The sequence below is a fragment of the Sturnira hondurensis genome, unplaced genomic scaffold (genome assembly GCF_014824575.4).
Source record: "Sturnira hondurensis isolate 20B ecotype Veracruz unplaced genomic scaffold, ASM1482457v3 Scaffold0006805, whole genome shotgun sequence".
Taxonomy (NCBI): domain Eukaryota; kingdom Metazoa; phylum Chordata; class Mammalia; order Chiroptera; family Phyllostomidae; genus Sturnira; species Sturnira hondurensis.
This window is the reverse complement of record NW_028079436.1, coordinates 2,658,629-2,672,501: the sequence shown is the minus strand read 5'-3', so window position 1 is coordinate 2,672,501 and position 13,873 is coordinate 2,658,629. Positions and strand designations below refer to the sequence as shown.

The 13,873-nt window shown below is 40.3% G+C and overlaps 1 protein-coding gene across 6 annotated transcripts in view; it reads right to left on the bottom strand.

Moving 5' to 3' along the window:
- Positions 1-13,873, bottom strand: part of RAPGEF6 (Rap guanine nucleotide exchange factor 6) — a 184,575-nt gene that overhangs the window by 66,168 nt on the left and 104,534 nt on the right. For all 6 annotated transcript variants that reach the window (XM_037050516.1, XM_037050517.1, XM_037050518.1 and 3 more), the window contains 4 exons: positions 6,399-6,576; positions 4,214-4,350; positions 2,002-2,160; positions 1,288-1,440 (listed from right to left, as the gene is read on the bottom strand). In XM_037050516.1, coding sequence (XP_036906411.1) covers positions 1,288-1,440; positions 2,002-2,160; positions 4,214-4,350; positions 6,399-6,576 — 627 coding nt within the window. The remainder of the gene's footprint in view (positions 1-1,287; positions 1,441-2,001; positions 2,161-4,213; positions 4,351-6,398; positions 6,577-13,873) is intronic.

The window sequence follows — 13,873 nt, the reverse complement described above, 5'->3', positions numbered from 1 at the left end:
TCTTCGACACGCAGGGACCAGGCGCCACACGCCGTTCCTGACTGTCTCCACCCCCAGACACTCTCACAGTGCCAAACGTATCATTCAGTCTTTTAGAAGACTAAAAGTCTTCTAGTCTTTTAGTCTATCACAACTTGAAGTCATTTAAATCTGGTTCTTAGATCATGCGCAGCGCAGTCATGGGTGGAAATGATCAACATGTTAAAGAAAGGCCATTATTTCGACTGGCTAAATCAGCAATTTTCAACTGGTGTGCTGCAAGAATTTTTAAAGCATACAATACCTGACTATTTAGTCAGGGGCACTGACCTCTTTTCCCTCAGACTGTCAAATTAAAAAAATGACAACAGCCAACACAACAACAACCACCCAGTGTGAATAAATCAAAATTATGCCTATTTTTGTCAGATCGGCAAAATATTATATATATATTTTTGGTACGCTGCAGAATTCTAATTATTTTAAGAGTGCCATGAGATGAAAAGGCTGAAAATTGCTTGGCTACATCACTGAGGCAGGGCACCCTGCCACAGTGGAGATGTGAAGGTGAGCCCCAGAGCCACGCGAAGGCCCGTCACCAGGCTGCACAGGAGCACCCACTAAGGGCGGGTGCTGGAGACAGGGTGTGCAGAGAGTCCGCAGGGGAAGGGCATGGCTGCATGCAGAGGCTGCTTACAGTGAGCAAATAAGTAACTACACAGAGCATAAAAGGAGCCATTGTCAGGGAAGATACTTACAAATACAGAAAAGAAAGGCTTGAAAAAACTGGTACAGTCATGAAATTGGCAGTACTGGTATGAACTCAAGACAGTTACATGGCCAGACGTCTGAAAGTTACAGATGTGTGTGCACTTACAGTTAATACATTTCCTTGCTGTCCGAGGAGAGGCTCTAGAGACCCACTGAGTCCTCTGTGTCTTCACCTACATCTCATTGCGCCTTCATGGGCGGTCCTGTCATTTTCTGTTGTGTTTCAGAAATACTGCTCTCATGACATTAACTCCCATTATCAATGCATCATTAAAAGAATTTAAGAAGAAAAACTGTGACCAGTATATCCTAAAACAACTTCCTATCCATGCTGATATTAAACAGCAATGTCACTCTTCTTCATTAAAATGTGTCAAAACCAGCTCAGGAAAAGAAAAAAGAAACCAGACAGTCATTTAAATTAGACTTCAAAGTCAGTGAATTGTCTTGCACCACTGAAAAAGACGTTGGAAGCCCTGGTCAAGATGAAAGCCTTCCCTGTCAGTGACTAGAGTAACAGTAAGTAAAAGCACCCACCTTGATTACAATGTGTCCTTTCCTGGTTCCGCTGCGGTCCAGTTCACGGTGCTCATGCACCATAACAATTTCTCCCTCTTCCTCAACTTTATGGGTATTTTTTTCCACATGATTTAAAATTCTCCAGTAGTCCTGCTGGGCGATGCAGACGAACTGCCCGAGAACGACATGGGGACAACCAATGAATCTGTAGTACATGAACACATCGCTGCGCACTAAGGCAGAGCACAGAGGTAAGAACGCCAGGGGCATCAGTTCTTTTCGGTTCAATCCTTTCGATCCGTAACAAAAATCAAGATGAAATAAATAATTCATGCACAAAGAGACCAAGAAGTTTTTGAATCTGAATTGAGCTCTAAAAGGAGAAGTGAAAAACCACTCTCAAAACTGACACTATGCAAAGAAAACATGAGGCGGGAGTTAGAAACCACTCAAGTTCCTATTCCTTTCCTTCATTTTTACAAATGAAAAGGGAATCAGCTGGCTAATATCAGAAAATTTAACAAGCCAACATTCACTTGTTACATGCTCTTTTAAAAGTTCACAATTTGTTCAGTTTCACAAATGTGTAAGATACAAAATCTAATTTCCTTTATTACCTCTGATCTTTTGAAACTTGCAATTTTCAAAGCCATTTTACTTTAAGGAAGGAAAAACAGGCTCAGCCATTTTAAGTCAACAAGCAAGAATGGCCGGCCAAAGAGATCAGCTTACCTGACAATCATCCACTTTGGTCCTCACCACTCCATTCATGTACTGCTTATCCAGAGTGGGAGTAATTCCAAAACTATTTCCCATAAAGAGATTTTCGACTTTTCCGTCTGAATGGCTGATTTCTACAGTGCCATTTAAAATAACATACCATGAGTCAAGCTATAGAGAAAAAGACAGGTTTTAAGAATCATTTAAAGAAAAAGATAGTTATATACTAACTTTGAAAATAATAAATCAATATATAGAACTTGCATAATTAAAAGTAGATACTCTCATTTTATCACTAAACACTATCACTAACACCTTGCACATCTATGCAAACCACCGAAGCTTAATTTACTCTTTCTTCTTTAAGTCACCAAGTAAGTTCGGAGACTTCCACAGCTGACCAGATAATGCAATGGTTAAGACCACAAGCTCTTGGAATCTGAGTCCAGACCCTAATAATGACTAGCTGAGAGACCTTAAGTAAGGTATTTAACTTCTCTGGGTCTGCTCCTCTGTTGCTAAAATGGGCATAACAGCACCTATCATAGAACTTTTGTGTTAACTGAAGTTTTGCAGATTAAGTGCTTGGAACGATGCCTGGCACACAGCAAGCACCCAAAAGGAGGGGGGAAAAGATAGCTAGTGATTATCACAAAGACTACTAAAAGCCATAATTTTAAGGTGTATCTAGTAAGTGTTCAAAGTTCTTTCTAATGTTAAGAAAACACTGCCTTCGTTTCTATTAGCAGCATTTAATGTTTGAAGGAGACCCTCTACCAATGAAAGACCATTTTTTCTCATTGAATATCTAAACTTTCAACAGTTTTAATGGGATTTAAGGGAAATTTGAATGATTAGTTCTGATGGAGAATCACTGGTGATAATACTTTTTCAAAAGTCTGCTTTTTTTCTATTTTGAATATAAACTATATTTATGTGGATTACATAAATCGAGGACAAGGTTGGTTTTCCCACCACTATACACTACTTGTGTCTAAATTAGCACCTGGCACAAAGTAGGCATGCAACAGATTTTTGCCGACAGAACTGTCGGAAAATTAATAGAATATAAAAATTTGTGTAAAATAGAAAATAAAACTGTTTACACAGTAGTTAAAAGTTTACCTCTCTCCTATGTTTATATTATTTTATAGTGTTGAAACATTAAGACTATCCAGCCTTTTAAAAGCACTAGTACTATATTCACGTGTTCGTGAGAGTTTATGTTTTTAGCATATCCTGTGTGCCAGATGTGTTGGAGGGGAGAAAGCACGAAAACGAAGGTCAAGATAACACCTGCCTTTTAGAGAATTTCCATCGGACTTTAGAATGACTTGCATACCTCCATAATAATACATGTCATGGCTGTATAATTTAGTTAACCACTGCTTATAATTAAGATAGCTTTTGTCATTTCCAATTTCCATAGGCTGCAATGATTGCTTTTTGGCATAAGTCTCTGAGTTTTATATTATGTCCAAGGAAAGGCACTCAGTAAAGGAAGTAACAGGTTAGAAACTGTTGATACTTTGATCTCCATGTTAAAAATTTCTAAATGACTTTCCAGAGATACTACTGGCAGTATATAATATTCACCAACCAATGCTGCTCCACCTCAGCATTGATTTTTATCAGTTTGATAAGAAAGCTAGTAAAGTACTTCCAACAGCAATACCTTTCAATTTCGCTGCCTTCTCCCTCTGCCTACCCACAAGCTGCCACTAGGCATTTTTGAACTTGGAATTGCCACAGAAATGCCTCAGCCGACAGTCCACCAGGAGGCACTGGTATCAGTACAGTTCCTCCAGTCTTTTTTGTTTTTACATGTGTAATATACAATAGGGTAAGGAGACCTGAGTATATGCCTGATCAACATTTTAAACAATGACGATGATATAAATGGACAGGTAGAATTATTGAGAATTTTTAAAAAGTCTTACAACTTAATTTGAGAAATGAAAACATGCAGTTCGATGAAGATTATCTATCACACATTTATTCCCTGCAAGATCCACTGCTAGGAAATCAAAATTAAGACAAAGTACATAGAACAAAAACAAAAGTAATAACTTATCACAAGAAATTATAACTATCCCAAACTCAGCACTCATTAAAAATTTTTTATACATTTTAAATTAGGATTTACACAAGTTTATGGAAATTACATCATTCTAAAAATTGCCTTCCCTACTACACAATGTGTAACATTTATTTGCTAACCTACCTCTTGTCCATCTTCGAGAATCACGGCTCCAGCCTGCTCCACCACTTCAAAAATCATCACTGAGCAGAGTTCTCTCCTCACGCTCATGGTCATGTTCGCAAAAGCAGGGAGCTGGTGCATGAACTCCAGTAACTGCTCTATTGAAACACAGAAATTGTAGGACAGACCATCAAGGACTACACTTCAAAGATGCAACAAAATCTAGAATTCAATGCCCAATTTCCCCATCAACTTAGGAATTTATGTTGCTCAAGAAGACAAACCAAGATACAAGATGACTGCTGGTTAAACAAAATCAGCTGTTTGGTTACCAGGTGTACTCAGGCTCACACGGAAACTCAGGCATGCTGGAAGACACTGGAACTCACAACCTCCAGACAGAGCCAGGAAAACACACGGAGTTAGACGAGGCTGGACAGTTTGCCTAATTTCCCTAGTCTGAGATGCCACTCCATGCTGATTAGTACAGTGATGCCCTCTGACCTAACAGATTAGTGAAACAGCTTCTTGTCCAGTTCTTACTGGGTCAGAGTTTTTAAGAAAAAATGTTATTGAGAAATGCCAACGATTAATTAGAGATAACAAATATGAATTCTAGTTCAAGATCTGTCACAGTAACACAAGGTAATTCTCCTTAATTTAACCAACAAATGTTGATGAGTGCCTGCCTTAGGCCATTCCCTGGTACAAATGCTGCAGGAGCAATTAAGATAAATATAAGGGAGGGGCACACATACGCAGTCAGCTAAGGGCTGAAACAAAAATCACTGTAAGATGCTATCTACCCGCAGACAACTGGGCATTAGCTATACTTCAATTTTTTTAAAAGCTCTGTGAAAACAGCACAGTATATAATGCTTTATCATTAAAAAATGCACTTTCAGTTTCTGTCCAGATACTGTTCACAGGAATGTAAAGTGCAGATCACTTCACTCTGTGTCACTAGAGTGATCAGCAATGTTCAGATGTACTAAGTTTTACTCACGCAGATCATGACTATTAGTACTGGCATTTTCTGATTTGAACAGCAATGTGACAATTGTAACGGAAATCTAGGACAAAATCTTCAATGAATCATAACAATATATAATGACACTAAGTAATCTCTGCCTTTAAGGACATTACCATCTTTAGTATTATACGACCACCTTAAGTATAGTACCTACTTCTGTAAGAAATTGCATAAAAGAAAATCCATAGTTGTAACCAAAAATTATATGCATATTTTTCAATCTAGAAGAGTAAAAATAGGATTTTGACAACATAAAAATTGTTTTGAAAAGCTAATTCACAGACATGGTACAATGATGTACTATGTTTTAAATGTCTTATGTCATGAAGGGGAAAATCACTGTAATGGAATCGAAACTTGTGTTTTATGAGTTTGGGCAGCCAAGATGTGAGTGAGGGCGATTTGGCTGTGTTGGCTGTCACCCCTACTGACTCCAGGGTTGACTCAGCTCACCTGGCAGGCCAAGCAGGTACCTCTCCCTCTCTCACAGCTCCACAAGCATGCCTCCCAAAGTTGAGCACTTGCACAAAGAGGACAACCTGCCCCAACAGAGGAGGGCTGTTCTTCGGTCAAGGGCATACAAACACCTGGGCTCCCTGCTACACCCTCTAAACAAGCTCTCAAACCAGGGCACCCAGCCTCAAAGATGGCTCTCAACGATTCTTCCCTCTTGATATGTATATCCTCATGCATTCCTCTCCCTTCTTACATGAGAATTGCTGTGGGTGACAAACACAACGTGGAAGAAGTAATGATGTATCACTCTTGAAGCCTGATCCTAAAAGACACTGTGTCACCTGCTTTACTGTCCCTTGGAGTGCTTGCTTTGGATGACACTGACAGCCACATTTAAGCCATCTCTGGAGAAGCCCACGCAGGGAGGACCTGACTGAAGTCTTGTGCCAAAAGCCATGTAAGGAGCCAAGCTGGAAACAGGACCTCTGGCTCAGCCTAGCAAAGCCTCGGAGGACTGCCAACATTCCAATCACAACCTCGTGCCCCCGAGTCAGGGCCACTCAGCTATGCTGCTCCCCAATTCCTGACCCACAACAAGTAGGAGAAAATAAACATGTACTGTTTTAAAGTCACTAAATTTGGGGGTAATTCGTCATGCAGCAATATCTAAAAACCACAAAATTTTTATTGCACATGCACACACACACTCTTTCTTACCAATGTCGTCATCAGTTTTGTCTGCAGGTTCTTTTTCAAGACATTCACGAACAAGATCTCGCCCATGCAGTGGATCCGTTCGATCAATTTCTTCATCCTCCTCCTCTTCATCTTCAGAATCAACAGGTCCCTCAGGAAGACGGGTTAAATCTACATCTCCTACCTCGCTTTCCGTAGCCTACAGAAAGAAATCTTGATCAGTTATCATTTCATGTTATAAAAATTATATGCCACAATCTGCATTAATCAAAACTATCCCTTAATACCAAATATTAGAGGATTAGGCAATACTTATGTTGTGTCAAAAACAAAATGATACTTATTTACATATAGTCAATCACTCACTCCACAGTGTGACACCTGGGTGATAAATCAGACATGGGGAAAATGATGAGGAGACTCAAACATCACTGTTTCTAATACCTTCTTTAAATACACCGTCTCCATCAATGTTTTAATACCTGTTTTCCAAAACGCACTTGTAGTTCTGAAAAGTACATTTCCTAAAACATGAAGTGCAAGAAAGATACATTTTACCAACAATCATTTTACAAAGTACTTATTAGTCTAACCTGGGTGTTGTAAATAAAATATCACTCCTTTATCACTGAGGTAATGTTCGTTTGGTTTTTTAGTTACAGTCTAGCAGTCTAAATGTTCATTTAGTTTTTTAGTTACAGTCTAGCAGGGCAAACCACCATGTAAATTAAGAACAGGAGTGTAGCTCGAGTGAAGAGTAGCACTGAGAAATGCTACAACAGACCAACTGTGAGCGAATGAACCGATACTCGTGATTGCAGCATAACTTACTGGAATCTAACACTGAGTCAAGGGGAACAGAGACTGTTCTAACCAGTCTTTAATGTAAACTTACGTTCACAACTTCAACGCTGAAAATATTAGTCTCAGATACTTGTAAAGGAAGTAGGAGGCTTTAAAATAACTCAACAAATAAAATTTTACCCTTTTTGTGACAGTATGGATGGACCTAGAGAACATTATGCTAAGTGAAATAAGCCAGTCAGAGAAAGACAACTACCACATAATTTCATTATACACGGAATCTAATGAACAAACTGAACTAACAAGGAAAATGGGGTCAGACTCAGAGAGAGAACAGGCTGACAGCTAGTGAGGAGGGGAGGTTAGGACTGGAGAGACTGAGCAAAAAGGAAAAAAGACTCATGGACACGGACAACAGTGTGGTGACTGCTGGGGGAAGGGGGGTATAAGTGGACCAAATGGTAATGGAAAAAAATACAATAAAGATTAAAGAACTGTAAATATAAATACAGGGTTGCCCAAAATGTTCATTTAGTTTTTTTCCATAAAATAGAAGATATTTTTCCTTTTTACCAGTAACTTTATTGATTTGGATATTTGAAGTATGTTGGCTATCTCCCACATGGTATAACGTTGAATGTTCTCAATTAATGTCTCGATTCGAACACTATCAATTTCAAATGGTCCACCCAACCATGGAGCATCGTCCAGCGAGAAATCTCTAGCACAGAACTTCACAAGCTACTCTTGGCATGTTCGATCAGTCACAGTACCTTTTCCATAACACTGTAAAAATCTTTTTTTTTGCGTTTCAATTGTCTTTTTACCTTTCTTGAAATGATAAAGCATAATGTCAAAAATGCTGCATATCTTCTTCTATCTTCAACATTAAAATGACTACACAAAAATTCACCAATTTTGGTTAAGTTTTTTTTAAATGCATGCTGGTATGACAGCTGTCATAAAGCAATCTAACAAAATGGCTGCAACTAAGTGCAACTAGTGCCATCAGACAGAAGAAACCAAAAGAACTCTGTCAGTATCATTCATTGAAAATAACGAAGATGTCTTTTAGGAAATAAAATTAGCCTTGAAGTGGATTAGTTGGCAATATTTCTAAACATTATACTCACTTGATATATATTAAAAAACATAAATACTGAAGCAGTCACAGAAAAAAATTGAACACTCTTCAACTATTTCAGTCTCATCTCCTATACTGAATATTCACTGGTTTCATCCGCCCAGGAGAGGGCACTCCTTCTTTCAAGGAATTCCTGTTCTCCAACTTAACCCAGAGACTGCAGTGGGGGGCAGTGCCCTGCCCCTGGCTATGCAAACTGAAGAGAGAAAGGGCTCTTCTCTGGATTTCTATAACTGAAGTTGGAGGGCAGAGTGTCCTTTTTCCTCTGGTCCCCAAATCTGAAGAATGTGATGCAGAGCAGCCTACAGCCACATAAGAAAGCCTTTCTGTGGTGGGAGAAAACAGAACTGACAGGCAGAGAGAGGGACAGGGGACTGGAAGTCCTCTGAAAGAGGCAGACAGAGGCAGACAGACACAGACCAACAGAGAGACAGAAATAGAGCACGCAAGACAAAGACGGAAAGGGCACCGGCACAAAGGGTGTCTGTGACAGAAAGTATCACAGGAGAGAGGGAGAGCAGGCAGCCACATGGAGCCCAAGGACAAGAGGCAGCCTGCAGACATCTGCAAGCATCCAGGTTCCCCGAGACCAGAACTGCCTCTGCTTTCTCTGTGGGTCAATAAATTACCCTTTCTCGCTGTTGTTCATTCAAGTTAAGACTGATACCCACGAAAGAGTCCTAATTTGTTTTCTAAGATCCTATTTTATACTTCCTTTGGATTTCTGCACAGCTTTTAAGTAACAGAATATCCAATTTAAGATCTATGAGATTAAACTATAGGATAATACAGGAACAACCCTACCTCATGACTAGTATGCTCTCCTAAGTTATTTTTTGGCTATGAAACTTAAGAGTTTCAATGAAGTGTATTTCTGAGTAATATATATAGCTTCAGGATAACAAACTTGCTAGATTATAATCCTTTTACAAAGACAGTAGTTTTAATTTAAACACGTATATGCTAAAATTAGTTCTCCAAAAACCTAACTTACTTACATACACTGATTGTGAATTCAAAGAACTAGGGTTAAAAAAAAAACCCACTAAAGCAGTATTTTCTACACAATTTAATCTTTTTAAAATATAGAAGCTCATTCCTGCAATAGCCTTTTTCTACTTTATCAATTCTTGAGGACAATCTACCATATAAACTTGGGTTCTTTTTTTTTAAAGATTTTATTTATTCATCTTTAGAGGGTAAGGGAAGGAGGGAGAGAAACATCAATGTATGGTTGCCTCTCGTGCATCCCCTGCTGGGAACTGGCCTGCAACCCAGGCATGTGCCCTGACTGGGAATCGAATTGCGATCCTTTGGTTCCCAGGCCCGCGCTCAATCCACTGAGCTACACAAGCCAGGGCTAAACTTGGGTTCTTAAACCACCATGCCCTCATCTTGGTCTCATACTCTGAGAACACACTAAACTGTTAAAATGTTAAGTGCGTACAAAACTAAGATGGTGCCAAAAAAATTAATAATAATAATATTTTAAAAAACGGTCACCAAAAACATGCTTGGAAATTTTTAAAAGTTGGTAATTTAAAAAAAAGTAAATAGAGTTATGTAGCTAGGGTACAGGGTCTAATTCTCTGGCTAAACGAAGGCAAGCCAGGCCTGCAGGTAAAGGCAGGTATGACGGCCCCAGGGGTGGAGGTCACTGAATGACACTTCTGAGGATGCAGTTGCTGGGCAGGAAGTTTAATTCTCTAATAACTAGATAAGAATTTTTAAAAATGTATCCACAATGTCCAGGTACTTGAAGAAGCAGGGAAATGTGACCCATAACCAGTAGAAAAATCCATGAATAAAACAGGCCCAGGAATGACAGAGATGATGGAATTAGAAGAACTTCCAACATTTATTATCAAGAAGTTCAAAGATTTAAAAGAAAACACAAACATAATTAGGGAAAAATGGGACATCTCAAAGATATGGACACTATATGAAGTGTGAATCTGAAGAAGGGCAATCAAAAATAGCAAAAATGAAGCAGACAGGGGAAAACAAGCCAAAAAAGAAAACTCAACAGAACATCAGAGATTCATACGATAATATCACAAGTTGTTACAAGAAAGGCAGGTCGACAGCCTGTATGCCATGTTCATTCAGGCCACACGCACGATCAGAGCCCTGGCCTTCCAATGGCTTCAGCCGGCCCCTGGAATACAGCAGAGCATCAGGGAGAGTTCACTACGTGAAGGAAGTCCAAAAAAAAGTATACTGGTGAAAGGAACAATAAGACAAATATTAAACTTCCTGCATTTTCCTTTCCTGCAGTATGAACATATATGAATAATATATGAATGTATATGAGTACATATAATTTGGTGAGGCACACGGTAAAAGGAGATTTTCTGATGACTTGGCAGTCCCCAACTAAACCAACAGAGGATTTCCTTTTCCTGTTTGCACCCAGATAAACATGAAGCTACAATAAGGGGAACTACAGGTTAGAAAGAAAAGTTACACAAACAAAAATCACACTTTCTAATTTAGAGCACATATGAGGCCAGAACCTTGGGCTTTTAGTGCTTCTGTCTTCTGCATTCCTATTTTCAGTATTTCACTCAACCTTTTTCATGGACCACTTCGTCCTTACGTTTCTTCTTTGTCTTTCTGGTCAGGGCCAGAATTCTGCGAACTGCATCCTTCCCTTCAGTGCTGTCCAGGCCCGACTGCTCCAAAACCTCTACAACAGGACAGGCAGGCGAGATAAAGCCTCCTCTGCCCAGGAGAACCAAGCTTTAGTTAGTAGTGAGTCTTGAAAACAATACTGGTTTCTGGCTACAAATGCAATTCGACTAAAAAAAAAAAAAAAAAAAAAAGCCCAGATTACTTCCTAAGAGCCAAAACCGTGCTCAATTCAGCATGGGATACACAAGAAAAAAAAAACTCTGCCCTCTACAAACTTACTATGATGATAAAAAAGGTCAATTGTATACACAAGGTAACTGTACAAAACAACAGAATGGAAAGAGACATGGCACACGAGAAGCTGCTGTAGGGTTCCCAGATGTGTGAGGGAGAGTAAAGATGTCATCTAGGTCAGCGGTCCTCAACCTTTTTGGCACCAGGGACCGATTTCATGGAAGACAATTTTTCCTCAGACTGGGGTGTGGGCTGGGGGAGACAGGAGGCGGAGCTCAGGCAGTAATACGAAGCTGTCTGTGGAGGGGGCAGGGTTAGGGGCCCCTGATCTAGGTGGAGCTGCGGGCAGAGCAGTGTGACCCAACGCCTTCCTAGGAAAAGGCAAACACAGTCATGGAATAGATGTCATGAACCAGACATGGACCAGAATCTACACTGTGCAAGTGGAGAGCAGTGGAATATAAACCAGATTTGCAGATTGCTGTGAGAAGGGAAAGGCTTGGAACTGGAATACAAATTTTAAATGAAGAATGTAAATCAGGTAACCGTACAATGCCGAGGTTTTTTAAATGAAAGAGTAAAGCTCTGTTTTTTGTAATTTATTTCAGGTGAAAGTTTAAAAAAGATAACAAAGATAATGGGTTTTAACTAGGACACAGATGATACTTTCAACAGAAACACAAAAGACGAGGGGAAGAAAATGTGTGGTCGGCAAAGCCAGATGAGGTGTCAAACGAACACCCCGGGGACACGTGGCACCAGAGGCTGGAGAGACAGGGCAGAAAAAGCCTGAATTAGGAGTCATGCTGTGAGGTGATACCTGAATCCATCGCTGGGAGTTTTAGAAACATGTTTACATCTTACACAGAAGTGAAAATTATAGGAGAGGGGATAAATGTGTGCCTCAGGTTATTTAAAAGCACAGTCATGTGTCACTGAAAGAGAGGGGTACACTCTGAGAAAAGGGAGGCGATCTGGTCCTCGGGTGGGCACAGAATGCACTCACACACACAGACCTGGGGGTGCTCCCTGGGTTCAGAGCAGCACAGCACGTCACTGCACTGAGTATAGCAGCCAACTGGAAGATGATGCTAAATACTGTTATTTGTGTATCTATTACCAGTACAAAATTAAAAGCTTTTGCACAGCTAAAGAAAACAGTATTAAGATAAAAAGAGAACCAACTGTTTGGGAAAACTTATTTGCCAATGATACCTCAGACAAAGGTTTAATTTCCAAAATATACAAAGAACTTACTCCACTCCACTCTAAGAAGACAAGCAATCCATTAAAAAATGGGCAAAGGACTTGAACAGACACTTCTCCAAGGAGGACATACAGAGGATCCAGAGACAAATGAAAAGATGCTCAGTATCGCTAGCTATCAGAGAGATGCAAATTAAAAGCACAATGAGATACCACTTCACACTGGTCAGAATGGCCATCATAAACAAAGCAATAAACTACAAATGTTGGAGAGGCTGTGGGGAAAAGGGGACCCTAGTTCACTGTTGGTGGGATTGCAGACTGGTACAACCACTATGGAAAACAGTATGGAATTTTCTCAGAAAACTAAAAATGGACCTGTCTTTTGACCCAGCAATTCCACTGCTGGGATTATATCCTAAGAACCCTAAAATACCAATCCCAAAGAACCTATGCACACCAATGTTCATAGCAGCACAATTTACAATAGTCAAGAGTTGGAAGCAACCTAGGTGCTCATCAGTAAATGAATGGATTAAAAAACTATGGTACATTTACACAATGGAATTCTACACAGCAGAAAGAAAGAAGGAGCTACTACCCTTTACAATAGAATGGATGGAACTGGAAAGCATTATACTGAATGAAATAAGCCAGGCGGTGAAAGACAAATACTATATGATCTCACCTTTAACAGGAACCTAAACAACAAAACAAGCAAGCAAAATATGACCAAAGACACTGAAATTCAGAACAGGCTGACGGGGACCAGAGGGGGGAGGGGAGAGAATTTCAGGGGAAAAGGGGAAGGACTCACAGAAACTAGTATAAAGGACACATGGAGAACAACTAAGGGGGGTGGAAATGGGAAGGAGGTGGGGAGCACGGGGGTGGGTGGGTTGGGACGGGAGTGGGGGGATGGAAAACTGTACTTGAACAATAATTTAAAAAACATTAAAAAATAAATAAATAAAACTTACTAGTAAAACTACGACATAAGTGCGCATGTACACACACACTGGGGGTGCTGGAGAAGGACTATGGGAGGAAGCACCTCCGCAGGGAGAGCAGTCCTGGGGGGAGAGTGGGGAGGGAGAGAGGGAACAGAGGGGACAGCAGAGATGGAAAGAGACCTGGGAGATCAAGCCAAGAGCAGAAATAACAGAAGGGAGGGGAAGTATAGAGCAAGGTGGAGAGGGGAGGAGAGAGAGGGAGGAACTGGACTGGGAGGAAAGATAAAGAGAAATGGAGGGAAGAGAAGAGAGTAAGTGCTCAGGAGTGTGAGTGTTTGTGCCCACGTGCAGGGGCGGCCTCCGGCACACCCCTCCTCCCCAGCCCTCTCCCCTGGCTCCCTTGCCAACTCTGGGTAGGCACAGGGGAAGTAGAGAACATGGTGGACTTCCTCCTTAACTTAAATCACCTGGATCCAGCCTTTTCTTTCAACATTGTAAATGTTATGAGGTACAGGTCTATA